The sequence below is a fragment of the Acomys minous genome, assembly GCF_964271855.1.
Source record: "Acomys minous genome assembly, chromosome: 9".
Taxonomy (NCBI): Eukaryota; Metazoa; Chordata; class Mammalia; order Rodentia; family Muridae; genus Acomys; species Acomys minous.
The window spans coordinates 85,818,569-85,843,498 of NC_140490.1; the positions used below are offsets into that span (position 1 = coordinate 85,818,569).

General features: G+C 47.9%; 1 protein-coding gene across 2 annotated transcripts in view; it reads left to right on the plus strand.

The window, feature by feature from the left end:
* Nucleotides 1-21,344, plus strand: part of MYO1F (myosin IF) — a 55,132-nt gene extending 33,788 nt beyond the window's left edge. The window contains exons 15-29 of one of the 2 annotated variants that reach the window (XR_014782174.1): nucleotides 813-898; nucleotides 3,384-3,465; nucleotides 4,470-4,576; nucleotides 5,336-5,434; nucleotides 5,545-5,689; nucleotides 10,080-10,194; nucleotides 10,283-10,452; nucleotides 12,659-12,804; nucleotides 13,256-13,402; nucleotides 13,558-13,706; nucleotides 14,077-14,160; nucleotides 17,042-17,237; nucleotides 17,333-17,502; nucleotides 19,477-19,606; nucleotides 20,391-21,344. Coding sequence is in view for 1 of the 2 variants with exons in the window: in XM_084797032.1 (XP_084653158.1) it covers nucleotides 813-898; nucleotides 3,384-3,465; nucleotides 4,470-4,576; nucleotides 5,336-5,434; nucleotides 5,545-5,689; nucleotides 10,080-10,194; nucleotides 10,283-10,452; nucleotides 12,659-12,804; nucleotides 13,256-13,402; nucleotides 13,558-13,706; nucleotides 14,077-14,160; nucleotides 17,042-17,237; nucleotides 17,333-17,502; nucleotides 19,477-19,553 (1,773 nt within the window). In the remaining variant the exon portion in view is untranslated. Of the gene's footprint in view, nucleotides 1-812; nucleotides 899-3,383; nucleotides 3,466-4,469; nucleotides 4,577-5,335; nucleotides 5,435-5,544; nucleotides 5,690-10,079; nucleotides 10,195-10,282; nucleotides 10,453-12,658; nucleotides 12,805-13,255; nucleotides 13,403-13,557; nucleotides 13,707-14,076; nucleotides 14,161-17,041; nucleotides 17,238-17,332; nucleotides 17,503-19,476; nucleotides 20,336-20,390 lie in introns of those variants that run through there. The other variant, XM_084797032.1, reaches the window with a different exon arrangement.
* Nucleotides 21,345-24,930: the final 3,586 nt, after the last annotated feature.

The window sequence follows — 24,930 nt, forward strand, 5'->3', positions numbered from 1 at the left end:
TATAGGGAGTTTGACATCAGCCTTTTAGCTCCAGCCTTCCAGAGGCAGAGGCAGGCAGATTTCTGTGAGTGCCAGGCAGCCAGCCTGGTCGACGAAGTGAATTCCAGGCCAGTCAGGGCTACTACGCAGTGAGACCCTGTCTCAAAAACAAGCAAAAATATTCTGGAGCTAAGGAGATAGATCAATAAAATTACCAGCATAAGGACCTGAGTCCAGATGACTTGCACCAGCGCTGGCAGCTTGGAGGGGGGTGGGGGCGGGGGTTCCCTGGGACTTATTGGCCAGCCAGCATAGATAATGATCAAGGTTCAGTGAGAGACCCTCTATAAATAAATAGATAAATAAATAAATAAATAATAAATAAATAAATAAATGTAAAGAGTCACTGGGGAAGACAGCCAACATCCATTTCAGGACTCCACATGCTAGGACGGATGCCCTAATCTCACCAGCAGCACCCAGGGACCTGTCCTAGCTGCAGCTCTCTAACCCTTAAGTTTGGCCTCTTAACTTCCCACCTCTCCTTGCTACTGGTCAAAACTTCAGCCCTGACCTCAACCTGGGCATCTCCCCTTGCTGCCAACCCCAGCCTTCATCTCCCAGCGTCAACTGAACATCACGCTTCTGGCGAGCCAGGCCCCAAACAACAGATCCCAACCTACTATTCAGAATCACAGATTTCTTCTAACTGTGTACATAACCCCAAGTCCTCTCACCCCTGAGCAGGTCCCACAGGATCCCTGGCCACCTGCCCTGACTCACATGAAACTCTTTTTTCTCCTCACTGACCCTCAATGCTGTCTCCCCTCCAGGTCTCCTATGATGTCAGTGGCTTCTGTGAGCGAAATCGAGATGTGCTATTTTCCGACCTTATAGAGCTGATGCAGTCCAGTGACCAGTGAGTAGTCCTATGTGGCCTCTGGGCAGAACGTCCAGAGGGATGAAGGCCTGGGAACTACCGCGTCTTCTCCAGAGCTTAGCCATGGATGTGGACTTTGTGGCCATGGAGTGAAGATCTAACACTCTGAAGGCTGAGAGTGTAGCTCAGTGATGAGTGCTTCCCTAGAGTGTGAGGCCTTGGATTCCAGTTCTAAGACAGAAGAGAAAAAGAAAAGCAACTCCCAGCACACAGAAGAGAAACAAACCCTCCTCTGACTTTCGGTCCCTCCCCAAGAGAAGCCCCTGGGTTCAGTTCCTTTCATGTCTCATCCATAGTGCGTCCCCCATTCAACCCCAATAGTCAAGTGCCTGGACGGTTGCCCTTTAAGCAAAATGGAAACACATTACAGGGCTGGGGACATAGCTCAGTTGGTATGCTAGGCAAGCCCGGGGTTTCCTCCCCTACTACAGTATAAACAAGACATGGTTGTGCACTCAGAAGCTGGAAGTGGGAAGGGATTCTCTACTATACAGTGAATTCAGGACCATCTTGGGCTCCGTGAAACCCTGCCTCAGGAGGAGAGGGGCTTGCATGTAGCTCGGGTGGTAGATTTCTTGCCTGATATGCAGGAAATTCTTGATTCCATTCCCCAGTATGGCAGAAAACCAGGTGTGATATCATACACTTGTCATCCCATCACTTGAAGGGTGTGTGTGTGTGTGTGTGTGTGTGTGTGTGTGTGTGTGTGTGTGTGTACAGTATATATAGTGTGAGGCTCAATTGTCAAACAGGCCTATGGCTAAATGGTAGGTAAAGACAAGCAGTATCTCTCAACTCTCTGGCTGGCTTATGAAGAGACTCAATCTCAAGTTGAAAAGGCAGGAGACACTCAACAGTTGCCCTTTGACCTCCAGCCAAATGTACCCCCCCACACACACACACACACAAAGACCCTGTGTAAATCAATCAGTAAGCAAAAAGGGAGGCATGCAGGTAAGGCTCGTGAATCAGCATGTACTAACTAGTCTTAGAAGCAAGAAATGGGTTCTGGAGCTTGAACTCACGGATTTTCATGTTTACATGCAAACACGTTACCAACTGAGCCTGATCCCCAGCCCCTGTGCATATTTCTACTATTTGAGGGAAGGCTTATTTGGGGTTTGTTTTGTTAAGACAAGGGCTTGCTATGTGTCTCTGACTGGCCTGGAACTTGCTATATGGACCAGGTTGTTCTCAAACTCACAGAGATCCACTTGCCTCAGGAGGCTAGGATGAAAGGAATGCACCAGAATCCATGAATGCTGTGCACACGTGTGTGTGTGTGTGTGTGTGTATTCAAAAATGTACATATAGGATGACTGCTTGAAGGAGACATGCCTCTGTTGCCAAGGTACTTTTCCTGTTGATATATTATCTTTGTTTATTTATTTGGGTTGGGTTGGTTTTAGATATGGTCTTATGCAGCCTAGGCTAACCTCGATCTCACTACATAACCAAGGGCTCTGACCATTATGCCCTGACCTCCTCAGTACTAAAGACTATTGGCATGCATGGCTGTGCTTGGCGTATGTGGTGCTGAAAATGGAACCCAGGGTTGTGGTCATGCAAGACAACCAGCTACCAAGCTGTCCCCCAGCCCCTTGGTTGTTGTTGTGGTTGTTGTGGTTGTTGTTGTTACTATTTTAGACAGGATCTCTCTCATGTCATGCATGGTAGTGCATGCTTTTCTAAAAAGATTTATTACTATGTATACAGTGCTCTGCCTGCAGGTACACGTGCAAGCCAGAAGAGGGCATCAGATCTCATTATAAATGGTTGTGAGCCACCATGTGGTTGCTGGGCATTGAACTCAGGACCTCTGGAAGTGCTCTTAACCTCTGAGCCATCTCTCCAGCCCAGGTAGTGCATGCTTTTAGTGCCAGCACAGAAGGCAAAGGCAAGCATGTCTCTATGAGTTCGAGATCAGCCTGGTCTATATAGTGAATTCCAAGACACCTAGGGCTATATAGATTGAACGGCCTTGGGGATTTTTGGGTTTTGTTTGGTTTTTGGTTTTTGGTTTTAGTTTTGGTTTGTTTTGGGTTGTTGTTGTTGCTGTTTCTGTTGTTGTTGTTGTTGTTGTTGTTGTTGTTGTTGTTGTTTTAATCTTGTATAACCCAAGCTGGCCTTAAACCCGCTATGTAGCTCAGGATGGACTTAAACTTCTGATCCTTCTCCTTCCATGCACTGAATGCTGGGATGACAAGTGTGTACCCCCACAGTTTGCACATGTCTCTGCTTAATTTAACTCTGCACTGTGTGAGTTGCTACTATCATACAGTAAGACTAAAAAGTGCAGATAAATCAAGAGACCCAAAAGGCAATGCTAAGCTCATAGCCCCTGTCCACCTTCAGAGGGAACCCCGTGTTTCACCCTAGCACAAAAACAGCCCCTCCAACTCTGAGCGCAGAAAGATGTCCCAGGGTAATGTCTTCACTCCCATCCATCCCCTCTCCTGCCTAGGGCCTTCCTACGGATGCTCTTTCCTGAGAAGCTGGACGTAGACAAGAAGGGCCGCCCCAGTACTGCTGGCTCCAAGATCAAGGTGGGCCTGGAGGCGGGAAGGGGACAGGAAAAGCAAGTTCCATCTACCCAGGCTCTCTTCCCTTGTTCCAGTGTCTGTCTGTTCCCCATCCCTCAGGTTCTCACAGTCTGGGGCACCCTGTTGGCCTATTAGGTCTTCCTTAAGCTCTGGGTTTAGGAAGATGGACCAAAGTTTGGTCCACCTGTCCTTTCTTCCTTTTCTTCCTTCTCTCGCTTCATTTTCCTTTCCCTTTTCCCTCCGTGTCTCCATCACTACTCTCTTTCCTTCACCTCTGCCCTCTCTCTTCTCCCATCCCTCCTTCTCTTCCATTCTCTTCTCTCTCTCTCTCTCTCTCTCTCTCTCTCTCTGCCCCCCTTCTTCCTTCCCACCTCTGTTTACTCTTCCTTCCATCTCCCCTTTCCCTCCCCTCCTTTCCTCCATCCTTTCTTCCTTCCTGTGCTTAGGGATGGAACCCAAGGTCTCGCACATGCCAAGCATGCACACTGTCCTTGGCTTACACTTTTCAGATCACTTCTTTTAATAGGTGTAAATACAAAGACATATACATATCACAGAATGGGTTGTCTTGCCCATTGTGAGTGTGCAGTGCAGGGACATTGGCTATGTTCGTGATGTGTAGCATCTCCAAACTTCCTCATCTTTTCAAAACTACCTCCACAGCCCCTGGTCCACATCATCCTCGCTTCTCTCCATACAGATCTGGTGGCTTTAAGGACCTCTTGTGAGTGACATCACCCGGAACATGCCCAGTTAATGTCACTCACATAATGTCCTCATGGTCTATACACAGAGAAGCCCTGTCTCAAAACAACCATCCAAAACCCCACAAAGATTTGGGTAGATACACAATATCAGCCCTCAGGACGGGAGCCGAGGGAATTATGCACACCTGTGGCTCACTCAGTCCGCCTGCCCCCATCTTCGATGAGTCTGTTTCTTGACTGGGGAGAGCCAGGAGACCCATCCTCAAGCCTTCCTCACTCCCACCTTTCCCTCTGCCTCAGAAACAAGCCAATGACCTGGTGTCCACGCTGAAGAAGTGCACACCCCACTACATCCGCTGCATCAAACCCAATGAGACCAAGCGGCCCCGGGACTGGGAGGAGAGCAGGTGAACTGAACATCCCCTTCACATGCCCCACCAGATCGAGGAACCCCTTGAACCAGCCACTCATATTTGACTCACAGACAAAGCACCAACTTTAGAACCGGTCCAGGCTGGACTCTAAATCTACCTTAGAATCTTCTAGCGGCTCAGTGAAGGTGCTTAGCAAACCTCATGGTCTGAGTTAAATCCCTGGGCTCCATCCCTGGGCAGGTGAGAGATAACACCTACATCTTCTGACTACCACATGCATTCAGTGACAGGCACGCGCTCACATGCACAAATACAAAGCCAAAATGCAAAAATCTCTGTGGCCTCAGGATATAGAACCAACCTCCAGGATGAGCCCAGAACCTTCCCCTCAGATCTCAGTAAAAGACTTTGTTCCCAGACTCAGCTGAGAAATCCCTCAGGACTCAAAACTCACCATCTAAACAAACCCCAAGGTAGCCATGGTGGCTCTCATGTTTGTTCTCAGCCTTGGGAGGTAGAGGCAGGAGGATCATATATTCAAGGGAAACCTAAGCTGCAGAGGGAGACCCTGGCCATAGGCAGATAGATAGACAGATTATGTAGAAGATATGTAGATAGATAGATGATAGACAGACAGACAGACAGATTATGTAGAAGATATGTAGACAGATGATAGATGATAGATAGATAGCTAGATCCATGAGATGCCCCACCACAGACCAACACCCCATATCCTTATTCTGCTCTGCGAAGCCCCCACTTTCTGGGTCTCAGCTCCCCTCTCTCCTACAGGGTGAAGCACCAGGTGGAGTACCTGGGTCTGAGGGAGAACATCCGAGTGCGAAGGGCAGGCTTTGCCTATCGTCGACAGTTCTCCAAGTTCTTGCAGAGGTGAGGCACCTCTCTCCCCTTGCCTTGACTGCCTCTTTTATTGACATGGCCAACCAGTGGTCCTGCTCCAAATCCAAACCGCCACACCCTCTCACATCCTCTGCCCCCAGGTATGCCATTCTGACCCCTGAGACGTGGCCACGGTGGCGTGGAGATGAACGGCAGGGTGTCCAGCATCTGCTCCGTGCTGTCAACATGGAGCCAGACCAGTACCAGATGGGGAGTACCAAGGTCTTTGTGAAGAACCCAGAGTCCGTAAGTGTGTATGAGAGAGCGGTGGATGCTAGCAAGATGGTTCGGTAGGTAAAAGTGCTTGATACACAACCCAGTAAACTGAGCTCTCACACAGAGGTGGGTGGAGAGAGCCAACTCTACAAACTTGTCCTTCTCTGACCTACACATGCACAGTGTGGGGCTCTTGCACCACACTGTCTCATACACACCCGTGCGCACTGTGCACATACACACACATTCATACAAAGATATACACACAGAGAGACAAACACATTCACACACTGATGTACACACACATTTTAATGAGTAGAAAATATAAAAATATAAGAAAATGAAGACGGAAGAGGAAAGGGGCTCGGGGAAAGGGAGAGTTGAGGTTGGAGATAAAGCTCAATGACAGAATGTTTGCCTAGCGTGTCTGAGGCCCTGGGTTCCAGCAGCAGCACCAGAGACAGTGACAGAGAGGCAGAGATAGACAGAGAGAGCGCACATGTGGGGTCTGGTAGTGCACAACACCTATAATCCCAGCCTCCCAGAGGCAAAGGCAGGACGATCACAAGTTCAAAGCTAGCCCTAAAACTACATAGCAAGACCCTGACAGGGTGGAGGGGAGATTTTGGAGAATCCAGGCCTCCATCATGTGATGTTGACCAGGCTTTGTCACCTCTCCAAGGCTCAGTTTTCTCATATGGAAAGGGGGCAAAGTAAGAGCCACCATCCAGGGCTGGAACAAGGATTAAACAAAGTAGGAAGCCACCCAAACAGTGCCTGGGACAGAAGCATATACTCAGAAGAGGCCCTGTTTTCTGGCCAGTTCTTGGGGACCAGGTTGGGAAGAGGAAAAATAGATGGTGTAATGTGATGGCGCCCCTTTGGTGAAATAAAAATCCACCATTTATCCAGAGGTCCCTTTCCTCTTGTCCTTCTTCAATTCTTTCCATCCCTTCTGCTCTCCTACCACCTGCTCTGCTTCTCCTCCCCTTCTCTTATATATATACATATATATGTATATATATATATATACAGATATACTTGTATATTTTATATATATATATATGTTAGAGAGAGGGGGATCTTTTTATGTGTGTTGGTGTTTTGCCTGCATGTATGTCTGTGCGAGGGTGTCAAATCTTGGAGTTATAGACAGTTGTGAGCTGCCACGTCGGTGCTGGGAATTGAACCCAGGTCCTATGGGAGGACAGTTTGTGCTCTTAACCACTAAGCCATCACTCCATCCCTGAGAGGGAGGTCTTAATCCCTCAACAGTTAGAATTCCTGCCTAGGATCTGCTAGTAAGGGACTGAGAGGGTGAGTTAGTGGTAGAGCACATGCTTAGAGTCCCCCAGAGAGGGGCTGGGGTTGTTGTCAATGATGGAACCCTTGCCTAGCCTAAAACACCCAGGGTTCCACTCCACAGCATCATAGAAAGAATAAATTATTACTGATAGAAATTGCTATCACATACTCTGTTGTGACAGCTCATACCTGTAACGCCAGAACTAGGGGGGTGGAAGCAGGAGGATCACTGTGAGTTCCAGACCAGACTACGGTGCAGAGTGAGACCTTGGAAAAGAAGGAAAAAGCTGAGAGGTGGGGGGAGGGGGGAGGAAGAAAGGAAGGGGAAGGAAAGAGTTATCACGGAGCAAAGTTGCAAGTCTGTAAAACTGTACCCAGGACAACTTAGTTCTAACAGGTAAAAAGGAGACAGGAAAAAGAACAAAGAGTGGAGGGAGAAATAATGAGGAGATGGGAGAGAGACTAAAAATCCCATCTTCCCAATTACCTGCAGGCAAAATTTCTAGAAGGAACTAACCCTAAAAACTGATACACAAAAATAACCCTAAAATTGAAAGCTAGCCCTAAAAATTGCTACTTAAAATGATATGCAGGAGAAAAAAAATACATAAAATAACACCAGCTAGGCCAAAGCCTTCTTTCTCTCTTTTTTTATTTTATTTTATTTATTTATTTTTTTTAGCCTTCTTTCTCTTAAGACAGATTCCCATGAAACGCAGGCTGGCCTCCATCTCACTGTGCATCTTTAAATTTTGACTCCTCCTACTTCACCTCACACCCGGGGCTAAGGGAGTACGACACCACAGCCACAGATTTTTGTTTGGTTGGTTGGTTTAGTTTTGGTTTTGATGTGGTGCTTGGGATGGAAGCCAGGGCTTGGTGAATGCTAGGCAAACACTCTGCCAACTGAGCCACATCCCAGCCCACCTGGCAAGGTTGTGTAAGGAAAAATTAAAGTTTAAGGTGCAGTAGCTCATGACTGTATGCCAACACTCAGGAGGCTGAGGCAGTAGGACCTTCAGTTCAAGACAAGTTAGTGAGAGACCTTGTCTCAAAAAAAAATTTTAATTGTGACAGAATTTTTAGTGTGCAGATTTTGATTTTTGGGAAATTGATTAGGTGAGAACACATGACATTTTAGTGGTCAGCTTTTATCAGAATGGGGCTAAAAAGAGACTGAAGTATTTGTTGAACTTTTAGTTTTTGACAAGGTCTCACTATATAGCCCTAGCTGGCCTAGAACTTGCAACTTACATCAGATTGGCCTCAAATTCACAGAGATCCACCTGTATGCTGGACTTAAGGTATGTACCAGCCGGGCATTGGGGCTCCGCCCTTTAATCCCTCCTCTCAGGAGGTATAGGCAGGAGAATCTCTGTAAGTTTGAGGCCATCCTGGTGGACATTGTGAGTTCCAGGGCAGCCAGCGCCATCTGAAGAGAGTATGTCTCAGATAAATAAACAAACAAATACATTTTTATTACAAGTGACAAAGTACACGAGTGAGCTCAGAGCACAACTTGCAGGAGTGGGCTTTCTCCTTTCGCCATGTGAATTCTAGGGGTAGAACTTTAAGTGTCTACTCATCTTCAAGGCAAATGTCTTTACCCACTGAGTCATTTCTCCGGGCCTTAGTTATTTTTAACCCAGACCCCAATTTCCTTTTCAATAGCACTTCCCAGCCTGGAAAAAGGGCATAGTTAGTGAACTGCTTGCCTTGCAAGCCTGAGTTTGATCCTCATGATCCATGTTAAAAGGCGGGGCTTGGTGAGGCACCCCAGTGCTGGAAACAGGAGAATATGGCATCACTGACCAGCCAGTCTAGCCAATCAGCAAGCCCCAGGTTCAGTGAAAGACCCTGCCTCAAAAAATAAGGTAGAGTGCTGGAGAGATCGCTCAGCAGTTAAAAGTACTGGTTGATCTTCCAAAGGATCCAGGTTCAAGTCCTAGCACACACTTAGTGGTTTACAATCATCTGTAACTCCAGCTCCAGATGATCTGAAGCCCTCTTCTGTCCTTCAATGGCATTGCATGCACATGTTGTATACAGAAAAGCATATGCCCATGGTGAGGCACTTGGGAGGCAGACGCAGGTGGATCTCCATTAGTTCGAGGCCAGCCTGGACTACATAGTGAGTTCCAGGACAGCCAGAGCTGTTACACAGAGAAACCCTGTCTCAAAAAAAAACCAAACAAACAAAAAGAAAAAAAGAAAGAAAAAGAAAAGCATATACGGGCTGGAGAGATGGCTCAGAGGTTGAGAGCACTGACTGCTCTTCCGAAGGTCCTGAGTTCAATTCCCAGCAACCACATGATGGCTCATAACTATCTACAACGAGATCTGGTGCCCTCCTCTGGCATGCAGGTGTACATGCAGGCAGACCACTGTATACCAAATAAATAAATACATTTAATAATTTAAAAAATAAGGTGGAAGGAGATAGAAGACACTTAATATCAACCTCTGGCTACAAAGGCCTATGCGTGTGTGCATGCACGCCCACACATGCGCACGCACACAGCAAACCAGTGGTTGAACTGGGATTTGAAGCTAACAAGACAAGTCCACAGTTCTCATTTAATTTTATTAATTCATATGTCTATGTGAGAGAGAGAGAGTATGCTATGCATGAGCAGGCGACCACGGAGGCCAGAAGAGGGCGCTGTATGCCATGGGGCTGGAGTTAGAGGGGGTTGCGAGCTTCCTGCCATGAGTGCTAAGAACTGACCATGGGTCTCCCGCAAGAGCAATGGGTACTTCTTAGCTGATGCGCGGCATCTCCAGCACACCACCCCTTGTTCTCATTTAATGTGAAGGGGCATGAGCCCCAAAATGGGAAGGATTTCTAGGTACAGACCTGAAGAGGAAATGAAAACCATTTGGATGGTGAGAATGTGGCTTATCTGTTACACACAGAGCCTGGAGTTCCACTCAGCAGCCCGTAAACCGGAAGTGATGGTGCATGCCTATCCTCCCAGCACTGAGGAAGAGGTAGAGGATCAGGAGTTCAGTGTTGTCCTCAGTAGCGCAGCAAGTGTGAGGCTACTCAGGAGGGATCATGGGAAATCAGGGACTTGGGAGATGCCATGACCCGCTACCCCTCCTTCCTGTCCAGCTTTTCCTCCTGGAAGAGATGAGGGAGAGGAAGTTTGACGGCTTCGCCCGCACCATCCAGAAAGCCTGGCGGCGCCACGTAGCAGTCCGAAAGTATGAGGAGATGCGGGAAGAAGGTGAGGGGGCCTTCGTCACGCGCCTCAGTCTGAGGGCAGGAGGATTAAGTAGAGGACATGCCTTTTACCCACACACGTGTCCTCCCAGCTTCCAACATCCTACTGAACAAGAAGGAGCGCAGGCGAAACAGCATCAACCGGAACTTCGTCGGGGACTACCTGGGGCTGGAGGAGCGGCCAGAGTTGCGCCAGTTCCTGGCCAAGAGGGAACGAGTGGACTTCGCCGACTCAGTCACCAAGTACGACCGGCGCTTCAAGGTGAGACCCGGGTGGGTATGCCCATCTGAGGTTGGGCATCTGCCTAGCACCCACACCAGAAGCACACCACCCATGGGTGTGCCCACAAGTGTGTATATCCATCTAGCCTCAAGACATCTCTCCTCACAGATAGGCCCCCACCAGGCCCACCACTGCGGTAAATACTGCTGTCCATCAAACATGACGTCATAGGGCAGCTTCCTTGGCAGAGCACTTAATGGTTTGCATGCACCTGGGTTCCATCCCCTACATAAACCAGGAGTGGGGGCAAATGCCTGTAACCCCAGCTCTTGGAGGGATCCAGATTTCAAGGTCATCTTCTACTCTATAGTGGGTTCCAGGCTAGCTTGGGCTATATGGAACCCCAGGGGGTGGGGTGAAGGGGAGAAACACCTCATGTAGTACTGTCACACCCACCCACCCACACGGCCACAGCTGGTAAGAGAGCTGTCTGTCAAACCTGTCCTTGTGCAGCCCAGGTGGGCACACGTCTATCAGATACACCCACATTTTGCCACATGCATCTGTCACATTCACTTTGCCCAGAAGTCTATCCCGCAGGACCACTTCCCTCACGTGGCTTAGACACACCTGTTCATAGGGGTGCTCTGTCACTTGATTCTGATTACTCCTATCCATATAAACATTCTCACCAGGCCAAGGGAGCCTTGTTCACAAATGCACGCACAACTCTCCCAGAAATCGTGACCAGACTAATCATCTTGACCAATTAACCTAATGCAGAAACCTCCTTATAGATGTGCACAGGTGCGTAGATGTATAAATGAGATAGGATGGTGAGACAGCGCAGCAGGTAAAGGCCATGGGATGGTGAGACAGCGCAGCAGGTAAAGGCCTTTGCTGCCAAGCCTGAAAACCTGAGTTCAATCCCTACAACCCAGTTGGTAGAGAGAACTGCCTCCCATAGGTTGTCCTCTGACCTCCAGGCCACGTCATGCACACATCTGCACATACACTGACACACACAAAACCAATAACTAACCATCATACCCACCTTCCTGTACAAACTCAGAGGTCTGTGTGGTTCATATGTACACATGCCTTTTACTCGTGATCACGACTTTTCTTTTTTTTTTTTTTTCATTCCTTTGGGCCAAGAATTTGCAATTCTCCTGCCCTAGCCTCCCAAGCACTGGGATTACAAGTGTGTCCTACCACCAAAAAAGACTGTTTAGGCAATATACTCTTTTCTGCCTCTGTGATTTTTTTTATACACTCACTCAAGCAGTCCATATGCCCCCACACACACACAAACAAACACACACACGAGACAGGGTTTCACTGTATAGCTCTGGCTATGCTGGAATTCACTCTGTAGACCAGGCTGGCCATGAACCCAGAGATCCACCAATGGCAGAACAAAGAAATGGTTCCAATCAATTTAATTCAGGTTATTTCCAAAAATGTGTGTGGTATTAGTTACTTACAGAATCAGTGGCAACTTACAATGGACTACACCACTAAAGAATACATCTTTCATTTTCCCCCACACAAACCATTAACTGTCTACAGATCTTTAAGGAGGGGTAGGGTCACATGAGTCCCTCCTCCTAGCTCCTCCAACCATTAATTCTCTACAGATCCTCAGGGGGATCCTAGCCTCATAAGCCCCTCACCTGAAATGAAAATTTAATGGGGCCAAATCTTGTGCAAAACTCTTGAGAGGAAATGTGATGGCAGAGGGGGCAACAACCATTTCATACCCAGAGGACAGCACTCTACAACACAGACACACACACACACACACACACACACACACACACACACACACACACACACACACTGGTGGCTATAGTAACAAGCCACATCCGTCAGGTGTTTCTCTGTATTATACTTGCCAGTTGGCTCTGACCTCCTTTCTAACAAATATAACCTCACCTTTTTTTTTTCCTGAGACAGGGTTTCTCTGTGTATGGATGTCCTAGACTCTTTGTAGACCAGGCTGGCCTTGAACTCACAAAGATCCACCTGCCTCTACCTCAGAGTGCTGGGATTAAAGGTGTGAGGCAACCATGCCCAGCCTATAACCTCCCTTTAATGGTATTACATGATTTAGCACTTGGAGGCATTTCCCAGTCACCTACCCTGCAAGCCCCACCTTGATCTAGAGTTGAACCTCTGGTACCAGGCGGGCTGCCCATGCCCTGGGGACCAGCCATCAGCCTCTGGCCTTGCCTCCCGACAGCCCATCAAAAGGGACTTGATCCTGACCCCCAAGTGTGTGTACGTGATCGGGAGAGAGAAGGTGAAAAAGGGACCAGAGAAGGGTCTGATTCGAGAAGTCCTGAAGAAGAAAGTGGAGATCCAGGCCCTCCGAGGGGTGTCCCTCAGGTAAGGCCAAGTGGCCACCTGTCCTGTAGTTAGTAACCTACAGCCTGGTGTTCCTCAGCTGCCTGTTGGCTTGTTATCAATGTAACTTTAGCTCTCTTGTCCCTCCCTGCCACACTCCCTTGCCCCTGTTTTCATGATCTTCAGCAAACTAATTACATTTTACTTGGGGGAGGGGCACACGCATCACAAAACATGAGTGTAGGGGGTCTGTGCAAAGTCATTCTACCATGTGGGTCACAGGGAATGCAGCTCAGGTCCAGCCTTACTTTCATGGTCTTTGTGTGGAAATAATTTCTGTCCCTCTTCCTACCTGACCTCTGGTCACCCCCAATTACTACCTTCCCAGGCTCTTCCAGCTAGCTCCCTTCCCCCGACTTGTTCCTCACAGATTGGACCCTACAAGTCAGGTCTTCCTGCACCCCCACTTAATGCTCTCTTGCCTTCTCCCCAGCACCCGACAGGATGACTTCTTCATCCTCCAAGAAGAGGCTGCCGACAGCTTCTTGGAAAGTATCTTCAAGACTGAATTCGTCAGCCTTCTGTGCAAGCGCTTTGAAGAGGCAGCGCGAAGGCCCCTACCCCTCACCTTCAGCGACACGTATGCCCCACAACCCATGGCCAGCTCCAGCACCACCCTAAGCCCGGCCTATGTGCGGTGTTCCCACCTACTGCAGGGTCCCAGGCAATGGGTGGGGGGTGGGGTGTGGAAGAGGAACCCCAAATGGTGCCCCAAAACTCCCTTCTCTTCCCTAGACTACAATTTCGAGTGAAAAAGGAAGGCTGGGGCGGAGGCGGTACCCGCAACGTCGCCTTCTCCCGCGGGACAGGTGACTTGGCTGTGCTCAAGGCTGGGGGCCGAGCTCTCACTATCAGCATCGGGGACGGACTGCCTAAGAGCACCAGTACGTCTGCAGGAACCTGCGGTAGCCCTTGTTGGGACGTGGCGGTGAACGAAGAGCGGTCAACTTTGTGGGGGCGGAGCCAGCTAGGCTAGTCTAGAGAGGCCACGCCTTACGGAAAGACCAATGAGAGGGAGGGTAACATGGAGGAGCATGACCATAGAACTGTCCTGAACTGTCAATAGATGGTGGGGCGTGTCTTTGGAGTGGGAGAGGACAAAGAGTAGGGAAGGTGAAGGGTAGGGTCAGGAAAGATGGACTTCCCACCTGCAACTACCATAAGAGAACCAATGAGCATGAGCAGGGGCGTGGTCTGAAGTTGAAAAAAGAGTGTTGGAGGACTTTAGCCAAGGACCCTGTTTTCTTCTTTTAGAGCCTTCACGGAAGGGATTAGCCCACGGAAGACCTCAAAGGTCAGCGCAGGCCCCTACTCGAGCAGCCCCTGGGCCCCCAAGAGGTAAGGAGCTAACTCTTGGTGACTTCTTTGCCTGCTGTGGACTTCAGAATCAAACAAGAACAGTGTCTCACTTCACCAACACCCGCCCCCCGCCCGCCCCATCTACCACAAGACGCAAGATAACCATAGTTGGGAATACCAATAAGATCCTACCCTAGGGCTGGAGAGGTGGCTCAGAGGTTAAGAGCTCTGCCTGCTTTTCCAACAGTCCTGAGTTCAATTCCCAGCAACCACATGGTGTCTCACAATCATCCATACTGAGATCTGGTGCCCTCTTCTGGCATGCAGGCATACATGCAGGTGAAACACCCTTCATAATAAATAAATCTTCTTTGGGGGGGGAGGAGTTTGAGACAGGGTTTCTCTATGTAGCCTTGACTATGCTGGATTCACTTTGTAGACCAGGCTGGCCTCGAACTCACAGCCATGTGCCTGCCTCTGCCTCCCAAGTGCTGGGATTAAAGGCGTAAGCCACCACTGCCCAGCTCATAGTAAATAAATCTTAAAAATAAATAAATAAATAAAAAATCCTACCCTAGCTAGTCACTGACCTCTCCACCGTCTGCCATAATCTAGCCTGTAACTACGTTTTATTTAACCAATTCATCGATTTTATTCTTGCCCCCAAACCTCTGCTTGCACTTGCCATCTAAATCCCCACACCACTTGTATATCCCAGCAGTAGAGTGCTTGCTTAGCATGTAGAAAGCAGTATAAACCCAGGTGTGTCAACCACACAGGGAGTCTGAGGCAACTGGGCTACATAAGACCATCTCAAAAACAAATAAATAGGCTGGGCTTGGTGGTGCATGCCTTTAATTCCAGCACTTGGGAGGTAGAGGCAGGAGGATCTCTGAAAGTTAAAGGCCAGCCTGGTCTACCAAGTAAACTCAGGACAGCCAGGGCTACACAGAGAAGAAAAAAAAACATTATATAAATATATATATATGTATATATATATATGTATATATATATATATATACACACACACACACATACATGCATACACGCATACATACATACAAATCTTGGCTGGATGTGGTGGTGAGCACTTTAATTCCAGAATCCAGGAGGGGGCACCACGTAGATCTCTGAAAGTTCTAGGCCAGCTTGATCTACATAGCCAGTGCCAAGCCAGCGGGAGCTACACAGTGAAACCCTGAATCAAAGGAGGAAGGGGAGGTGGAAGAGGAGTGGAGAGGAAGAGAAAGAATGAGGGGAAAAGGAAGAACAGGTAGAGAAAGAAATGGTGGAGCAGGAAGAAGAGAGAAAAAAAGAAACTCACAAATTCCTCATCAAGTAAAATGTCTTGTTGCATAGCTTAGAGGCCATAATTTGATCCTCAGAACCCAAGTGAAGATAGAAAGAAGGAACCAACTCGATAGAGTTTGCCTCAGGCCTCCATGTACGTGCTATGGCATGTGCCCCAAACATTATGTACACATACAATATTAATATATAATAAATTTCTGTTGTGTTTTGTTTTGAAGGGTTGGTTGGTTGGTGAGTTGGTTTTGAGACAGAGTTTCTCTGTGTAGCCATGGCTGTCCTTAACTCACTTTGTAGACCAGACTGACCTTGAGCTCACAGTGATCCATCTGTCTATCTCTGCCTCCCGAGTGCTGGGATTAAAGGCATGTGCCACCAGGCCCAGCTTGTTGGTGTTTTTTGAAACAGGATTTCTCTGAATAACAGCCTTGGCTGTCCTGGAAACCAGACTGACCTTGAACTCATAGAGATCCACCTGCCTCTGCCTCCTGAGTGCTGGAACTAAACAGCCTCATCGCTCCCGGCCTGAATTAAATGTGTGCACCACCATGCCTGGCAATACATAATAATTTTTCAAGCCACTCACAGAATTCTTCCTATGGACTTGTAAAGTTTCCTCCTACCCCCAAGGTCCCTCATTCAGACTCCGTTCTTTTCTTTTTGTTTGCTTTTGTGTTTTCATTTTTTGAGACGGGGGTCTCAATATGTAATTCTGAAACTTACAGAGATCCACCTGCCTCCGCCTCCTCAAGTGTTGGAGTTAAATGCATCATCGTGTTTTTGTTGTTGTTGTTGTTGTGTTTTTTGAGACCAGGTCTCACTATGTGGTCCTGGCTAGCCTAAAACTTACAGAGCTCCACCTGCCACTGCCTCCCCAAGTGCTGGAACTAAAAGCAAGCATTATCATTCCCTGGCCCTCAGACACAGCTCTTGCAAGACTCAAATCTCTGGAGGAAAATCTTTAGTCTATTTCCGGAGTCCCCAATGAGAGATGAACTCTGCAGTCAATGCAAACGCATAGGAATTTATTGAGCCAATGTGATGGGGTCTGCCAAGCTCTTTTGAGCTGGAAACCCCGAGGAGCAGAAGCATGGGCTTTTTATACCCTTTACAGAAGCAGAACTTAGCAGAGAAACTTAATTGGTTAATAGACTAGCATTGGGACATTTTTTAGTTGGGGAGGGGTAAGTACAATTTTGGGGTAGTGGAAATTTTTTAACACAAGATATAACACAAACTGGCTGTCTTTGAGTCAAGCTGGACTCTTCAGGGTTTCTCCAGTCCCTGCCACACACACACAGTGATCTGATATCGCTGTCTGTCCTTGGTTCAAGCTGGACCCTACACAAGCTAGCTGTCCTTGAGTCAAGCTGGACCCTCCAGAAATTTACATGCTTTGGCCTTAATGGGGGGTCCTTAAGGGAGGCCTGGGCAGGCCGACTTTTTCCAGACTTTGGCCTTAATGGGGGTCCTTAAGGGAAGGAGGGCTGGTTTCTTCACTCTGACCACACTGGGTTGAGAGTGGCTGCATCCTCTGATAGGCTCAAAACTCAGAGCTAACTCCTCTAATGACCCCAGCCACTCATGACAGATCTTTTTGCGTCCACTGTAGGCCTGAATCGAAATGGGGTGCCACCCTCTTCCCGAGCAGGGCCTCTACCCCTGGAGATCACATCTGGGAGGAGTTCCCAGAGGCCTCCCCGGGGCCCTCCCTCCTCAAATCTAGGAGCCAACAGACGTCCTCGGACACGGCCACCTTCAGAGCATAACACAGAATTCCTCAACGTGCCTGACCAGGGTGTGGCAGGGTAGGTGGGGAGAAATGGAGGGCACAGCCCTAGGAGGTGGTATTGGGGTGGGGGCGTACCTCGGGCTATGATGAGACCTACATTATCCCCTGCAGCATGCAAAGGAAGCGAAGCATAGGGCAGAGACCTGTGCCAGGAGTGGGCCGACCCAAGCCTCAACCACGGACACACGGCCCAAGGTGCCGGGCACTGTACCAATACATAGGCCAAGATGTGGACGAGCTGAGTTTTAATGTGAATGAAGTCATCGAGATCCTCATGGAAGGTTTGTATTCCAGGGCAGAGGTTGAGAGTGGGGAGTGTTCCGAACGATGACACAGTGAGGCAGCCACACGTGACTGCGTAGACTTCCCTTCCATGCAAGAACATAGAGAGGCAGGGGCCAGTGAGATGGCCCAATAGATAAAGATCATTACCGCCAAACCTGATGAGCTCAATTCCATCCCCAGGACCCACGTGATGGAAGGAGAGAATGGACTGTGACCTAAACACACAGCTCCATGCTTAAAACCCTTCCCTTGAAAACATGAGGACCAGAGTTCTTATGCTCAGGCACCAGTAACTGCTGGGTGGGTACAGCAGCCTATCTGTAATTCCAGACTCAGAAGGCAGAGTCAGGATCCCCAGAGCAAGCTCCCGAGTGAGCCCAGCTGCATCACTGAGGTCTGGTTCTGACTGAGAGACTCTTGCCTCAGTGAACAAGTTAGATGAGCAGACAAGGATGACAATGCAGGGGCTCCACATGCTCATGCACCCACATACATACATAAAGCTGAGTGCAGAGGTGTACACTCATAAAGTGCCTGGGGGGGGGGGGGTGATGAACGGGAGTATCCATCTCACAGTCTCACCAGAGCTGCACGGGGCGGGATAGCCTTTTCTCTTAACACCAGCTCCCAGAGCACCTATGGCTGTGGCCTCATTTCATCACACTCAGTGCCTAAGCCTCCTTATTATTTTATTTCGTTTTGAGACAAAGTCATGCTAAGCTACCTAGAGTTGTTTTGAACTCACTACCCCTCCTCCCTCAGCCTCCTGTGTGCTAGGATGGCGGGTAAGCGCCACCTTCGCCGGGCTGTACACTTTATTTCTGTCGGTCACAACTGACTTCACCAATCCTTGTGAGTAGGAAGGAAGCTGAGTCTGGGTGGCCCTGCCTAAGCCCTACCTTCATCTCCTGGGGTAACCCCACAATGGTTCCTCACACACCCCAGGAGCAGATAGCGGGGCCCCTTGGGTGTCATGGGGATGTGGTTATTCCTGTCTACGCCTGGAGATTGAAGGAAGGAGTCTTTAAGAAGGAGGTTGTTTGATAGAAGAGTTTACAAGCAAATCACGTAGAGAACGAGAGAGACTGTGAGTGCAGATCAGTGTTAGAGCATAAGGGAGGGATGGGGGGGAGGGTGGAAGGGTGGGAGAGGGTGGGAAGTCTCTGCCATGTACACGGCCCTGGATTCGATCCCCAGCACCCTCTTCAGATCCAAATACCGCTAGCCATGCATGGTGGCACATACATACAGTCCGAGAGCTTTGGAGACTGAGGAAGGGGGGATGGAAAGTAGAGAGCTGAGCTGGGCTACTCAGAGGGACACAATCAGTCTCCAGACGAAACAAAGCTGAGTATGAAACAGGACCAAGGCTCATGTGTATAACCACAAAACCTTGGGGGACAGAGGATGAGTAGTCCAAGGAGAACCTCAGCAACATAGCACCCACATGCACACATGTCATGTGTCGGTGTGCTTATGCATGTGAATGTGCGTGTGCACACATGTGCATTCCTGTGTTTTACCGGATGTGCACACCTGTCCCGGTGCACATGTAGAGGTCAGAAGGAAATCTAGGGCCAGTCTTTATCTTCTACCTTGTTTGGGACAGCGTCTTTTGTTGCTTGCCACCATATGTACCAAGCGAGCTGACCCCACCAGTTTCCAAGGATTCTCCTGTCTCTGCCTCCTGTTTCCCCCACTGAGCTAGAGTGACAGATGTGTCACATACCGCTGCATCTGGCTTTCATGGTTTCTAAGCAACAAAACTCAGGCCCTCACACATGTAGAACAAGTACTTTCTCCACTAAGCCATCTCCCCAGCCCCATGCATAGTGTGTCTGAAGGCAGCCAGAGCCACATGAGATTATATCTCAAAAGGAAAAAAAATTATCCAAGATGACTAAAACAGACACAGGGTGAGCATGCAGGCTTTATCCAGTGTCTCTTCTCCCCCTCCCCACCCCCCACAGATTCTTCTGGATGGTGGAAGGGCCGGCTGCATGGCCAGGAAGGTCTCTTTCCCGGAAACTATGTGGAGAAGATCTGACTGTCCACCCACCCAGCCTGCCTGCTGGTCTGCCAGGGAGCCAATCCCTGCCGGTGGGAACCTTGACTACCCTGTCTGCACTGGCCGGAAGGCTCAGGCCTGTGGCCTTCAGCCCAGTGGGGGCCTTATATAGGGAGGATCACCACTGTAGCACCGCATGCCTGGTGCTGGCTTCCCATGGGTTAAACTGCTATCCAGGTCTCGATTTTATCATTTACCCAATAGGATTTACTGCAGTACCTACCTCCCAGCTGCCTTGTGTGTATGAAATGAATCGTGCCCAGCCCTGTGAGCAAAGTGCTGTGCACAGTCCAGGGTTAGGCTACTTTGACAATCAGGCCTTTCCAACTTTCTCTCATCACTGAGGGGCAATAAACATATGTCAGGTAAAAGCAAGGAGTAAATTACTGAGTTCTGGGGCTGGGGGTGTGCGGCTTAGTTGGTAGGGTGCTTGCCTCTCTAGCATGAGGCCCTAGGTTTCATCAGGACAGAAGAGAACTTGGCATGGTGATGCACGCACACCTATGATCTCAGTACTCAGGAGATGCAGGCAGGGAGACTAAAAGTTCACTGTCATCCTTGACTATATATAGCCGGATTTTTTTAACCTTTAAAATATTTAAATTTATGGGGCTGGATAGATGGCTCAGAAGTTAAGAGCACTGGCTGCTCTTCCAGAGTTCAATTCCCAGCTACCATATGGTGGCTCACAACCACTTATGATGAGATGGGGCACCCTCTTCTATGTGTAGGCATACATAGTAAATAAATACTTGAAGATATTTATTTAGAGGACAACTTTGTGAAGTTAATTCCTCCCCCTCTTCCACCATGCAGATTGCAAGAATCAAAGCAAACGCAGGTCATCAGGCTTGATGGTGAGGGCCTCGACCCACTAAACCATCTGAGAAGCCCCTACATAGCTGATTTTTTTAAATACGACATCCTGGGATACATAAGATCCTTTTGAGGGCTGGAGAGATGGCTCAGAGGTTAAGAGCACCGGCTGTTCTTCCAAAGGTCGAGTTCAATTCCCAGCAATCGTATGATGGCTCATCACTATCTATAATGAGATCTGGTGCCCTCTTCTGGCTCACAGGCAGGCCACATACTGTATAAATAATAAATAAATCTTTTTTAAAAAATGATCCTTTTGAGCTGGGTATGGTGGCGCACACCTTTAATCCCAGCACTTGGGAGGCAGAAGCAAGTGGATCATTGTGAGTTTGAGGTCGGCCTGGTCTACAAAATGAGTCCAGGACAGCCAAGATAACATAGAGAAACCCTGTCTGAAAAAACAAAACAAAACAAAAAAGATCCTTTTGGGAGGTGGTGGGAAGGCTATCCAGAAAAGCCAAAGGGTCCTTTTCCCTTGGCCATTTGCCTCAGGAAACCAACCTTGGCTGGAAAAACAAGCACAAGGATGCAGCCGGGCCACAGGGGCTTCTTGTTGGCCAATCGTTCTGCAAAAGCATTTAATGGTCATGAGTGTGGCTGGACCACTCCATCTCAGAGTTCTTTTACAACTAGGTCAAGGGGACTTGTTTAGCATGAGTTAAACTCAGAGCTGAGACAGAGATAGAGACAGTGAGAGAAGTAGACAGACAAAGATAGACAGACAGACAGACAGACAGACAGACTTACTATGTAGACCAGGCTAGCCTTGAACTCCTACAGATCTGTCTGCCGTTGCCTTCTAAATGCTAGACTTAAAGACATGTGTCCTTTGCCTCGTGTAAAAACCTAGATTTTTAACATTAAGATTTATTTTAAATAAATTTTAATTTCTTATGTTATAAAATAATTATTTTTGAGATTATAAACTAGTCATTTTCCTTTCCTAAATATATAAATAAGACCTGCTCACTGTGTATAATGTTATTCATATGTACGTGTTTTCAGGGCTAACCATTTGATACTGGATAACCAATTGGTTGCCTATAGTTCTTTGTTTAATGTTGAGACCTTATGATCTTACACACACACACACACACACACTTTTATGAAGGAAAGGGTCAGTGAGATCACTCAGCAGGCAAAGGTGCTTGCTGTTCACTCCTGGAAACCTGAGTTTCATCCCCAGAAGCCACATAAGAGTGGAAAGAGAGAACTGACTATGCAAAGTTTTCCTCTTTCCTGGGCCCCCCTCCTACTAATAACATATAGGGAGTTAGAGTGATGGCTCAGCAGTGAAGAGCACTGACTGCTCTTCTGGAGGACCTGGGTTTGGTTCCCAGGAGCCACAGGGTGGCTCACAGCCATCCATAACCCCAGCCTCAGTGTATCTCAATGCAATCTTCTGTCCTGGGCACGAAGCGCACGTGTGGTGCACATATACACGTGCAGGCAAAGCACTTATATACATAAAATAAAAATAGATAACTTTAAAAAAATATTTATTTATTACATATACAGTGTTCTGTTTGCATATAAGCCTGCACACCAGAAAAGGACATTATACCACATTATAGATGGCTGTGAGCCACTATGTGGTTGCTGGGAATTGAACTCAGGACCTCTGGAAGAGCAGCCAGTGCTCTTAACTACTGAGCCATTTCTCCAGCCCTAGATAGCTATTTAAAATGATAATGATAGTATGTAAATTGTTTGGGGCCAGTGAGATAACTCAGCACGTAGAGGTGCTTTCTGCTAAGCCTGACAACCTGGGTTCCACACCTAGACCCACACACTAGAAGGAGAGAACCAAATCCCACTAGCTGTCCTGTGACCTCAATATACACAACATGACACATGTGTGCCCACACACATAGCAAAAAAAATTTTTTTAATTGTCATTTGTAAATAAAGCTCCAATACAAAAAATAAAAATAAAAAGTAAAGGGGTGGGATGTGGTTCAGTTGGTAGTGTTTGTGTAGCGTACACAAAGCTCTCTGTTCCAACCCAGCTCCAAAATAGAAGAGGGAGAGAGGGCGGAGGGAAGAGACAGGTAAAAAAAGAAAGAGAAAGGGAGCAAAAGAAAAGAAGAAAACCAAGGTTGAGGATGGAGCCCAAGAGATAGAGTGCTTTCCTAGTGTGAAGAAAGCCCCGGGTTCCATCCCCAGCACCCCATACCTCAGGTATTTGTGGTGTACACATCCCACCATCCATCCCAGCACTCAGGAGGTAGAAGCAGAACCAGGAGTGCAAAGTCAGCATGGCTACAAGGCAGCTTCAAGGCCAGCCTGGGCTACACAAAAGGAAAGAGGAGGAGCAGGGCGGGGCATGCAGATTGCTCTCCCTGTCCTGGCATCCTAGCACTTTGGGGATATAGTCCCCTGGCCCCACTAGCATGGAAAACGCCCCATTTATAGGAAGGAAGGCCTCTCTGAGCAGGGTGAGTGGTTAAGTGTTGGCAAGGGTGCTGGGATTGGAGGGGAAAAGGGAAACGTGGGCTTGATATATTCTAACAGACAGTTTTGACTATTTAGGTTAGGTACAGCTCCAGACTGAACCTTTGTCGCCTACATACTATCCAGTCCTCAGCCCCACACCCTGTGGGCTCTTTCACGAAATGTCTTACATCCGGCCCCTCCTCTCCTTCCTTGTGGCCCTGCTCTTTCCTCAGCCTCACCTCTTCCTTCCTTCCCCAGCACAAACACACCTCTCCACCTTGCAACAAAAAAAAGAGGCTGAGGCAAAAGCCCAGCTGGCCAAGCGCTTACCTAAATACACAAAGCCCTGGGCTGGGTCCACACTATGGCAAACAAACATGGTATATACCTATAATCTCAGCACTTGGGTGTGGAGGCCAGGAGGATGAAAATTTTCAAAGTTATCCTTGGATACGTATTTAAGAATTTCATACAACATATTTTGAATATATTCACCACCACCCCCAGCTTCTCCCATAACCACCCTCTCTCTACCCTCCCATCCATTCCAAATGAACCTTAGGGTTTATTTCTGTCTTTCTTTCTTTCTTTCTTTCTTTCTTTCTTTCTTTCTTTCTTTCTTTCTTTTCAATTTCCTCCACTGAATCTAGTTTGTGTTGCCTCTTTATTCTTAGAAGTGGGGCCTGCCTTGGTGTGTGGCCAGCCTACCAGGGGTCATTGTTTCCATGATGTTATCAACCATCTCTGATTCTTACACTCTTTCTGCCATTTCCTCTGAGAATATGATCCCAGGAGGGAGGGCTGTGATGTTTAGGTCCCATTCAGACCTGAGCAGCCAATAGTCTCTTATTCTCTGCATGTTGTCCAACTAGGGAGACCCTGTCTGGGTTTTTTTTTTTTCCCCTCTCCAAAAATATTTAAGTATATTTATTTTATTTTGGGTGTATGAATGTTTCCTTGCATGTTGAGCCATCTCTCCAAACCCAAGATCCTCTCTTGAAAAAGATCTTACTAGCCACACATGGTGACATATACCTGTGACCCCAATACAAAAGAAAGTGAAATAGGCTGGATGTGCTGACATACTTTTAATCCCAGCACCTTGCTACCTCCTTAGGCCTCTTCTTCAACTTGTTGTTGTTATCACTGTATGTGTGAGAGGGCATTTGGGGTTTGCTGTTTGTTTGTTTGTTTGTTTGTTTATGAGATAGGGTCTCACTATTTAGCCCTGGCTAGCCTGGAACTTCTATTTAAAGCAGGTTGATGTTTAACACACAGAGATCAGATTGCTTCTGCCTACCAAATACTGGAATCATCGGCATGTGCTAATGCCCGGGCATGAGGATGGGCACCTTTAACCCCAGCACTTGGGAGGCAGAGGCAGGCAGAACTCTGTGAGTTCAAGGCCAGCCTGGGCTACAGAGCGAGAGTTTCTGGACAGCCAGGACTATTACATAGAGAAACCCTGTCTCCAAAAACCAAAAACCAAAAACAAACAAACAAAAACAAAAAAACAAAAAAGAGGTATGTGATAACATTCCTGGCTTGTTTTAGGGATTGTTTTTGTTTTGTTTTGTTTTGTTTTGTTTTTGTTTTTCAGACAAGGTCTCATGTTGCACAGGCTGGCATTAAATTCTCTATAGAGCTAAAGATGGCTTTGAACTCCTGACCCTCCTGCCTCCATCTCCCTTATGCTGGGATGACAAGTGTACTACCACAGCTGGTTTGTGTGGTTCTAGGGACCAAACCTATGGCTTTGTGCATGCTAGGTGAGCAGTCTACTGAATGGCATCCCTAGGCCCTCTCCTCAGTTTTTTGGTTTTGTTCTGTTTTTTAAGTTTTCAAGACAGGGTTTCTCTGTGAAGCCCTGCATGTCCTGGACCCACTCTGTAGACCAGGCTGGCCTCAAACTCACAGAGTTCGGCCTCCCTCTGCCTCCCGAGTACTAGGATTAAAGCCGTGTGCCACCGTGCCCGGCCTCTTTCTCAGTTTTAATTTTATTTTTTAAAGATATATTATTTAGCCGGGTGTGGTGGTGCATGCC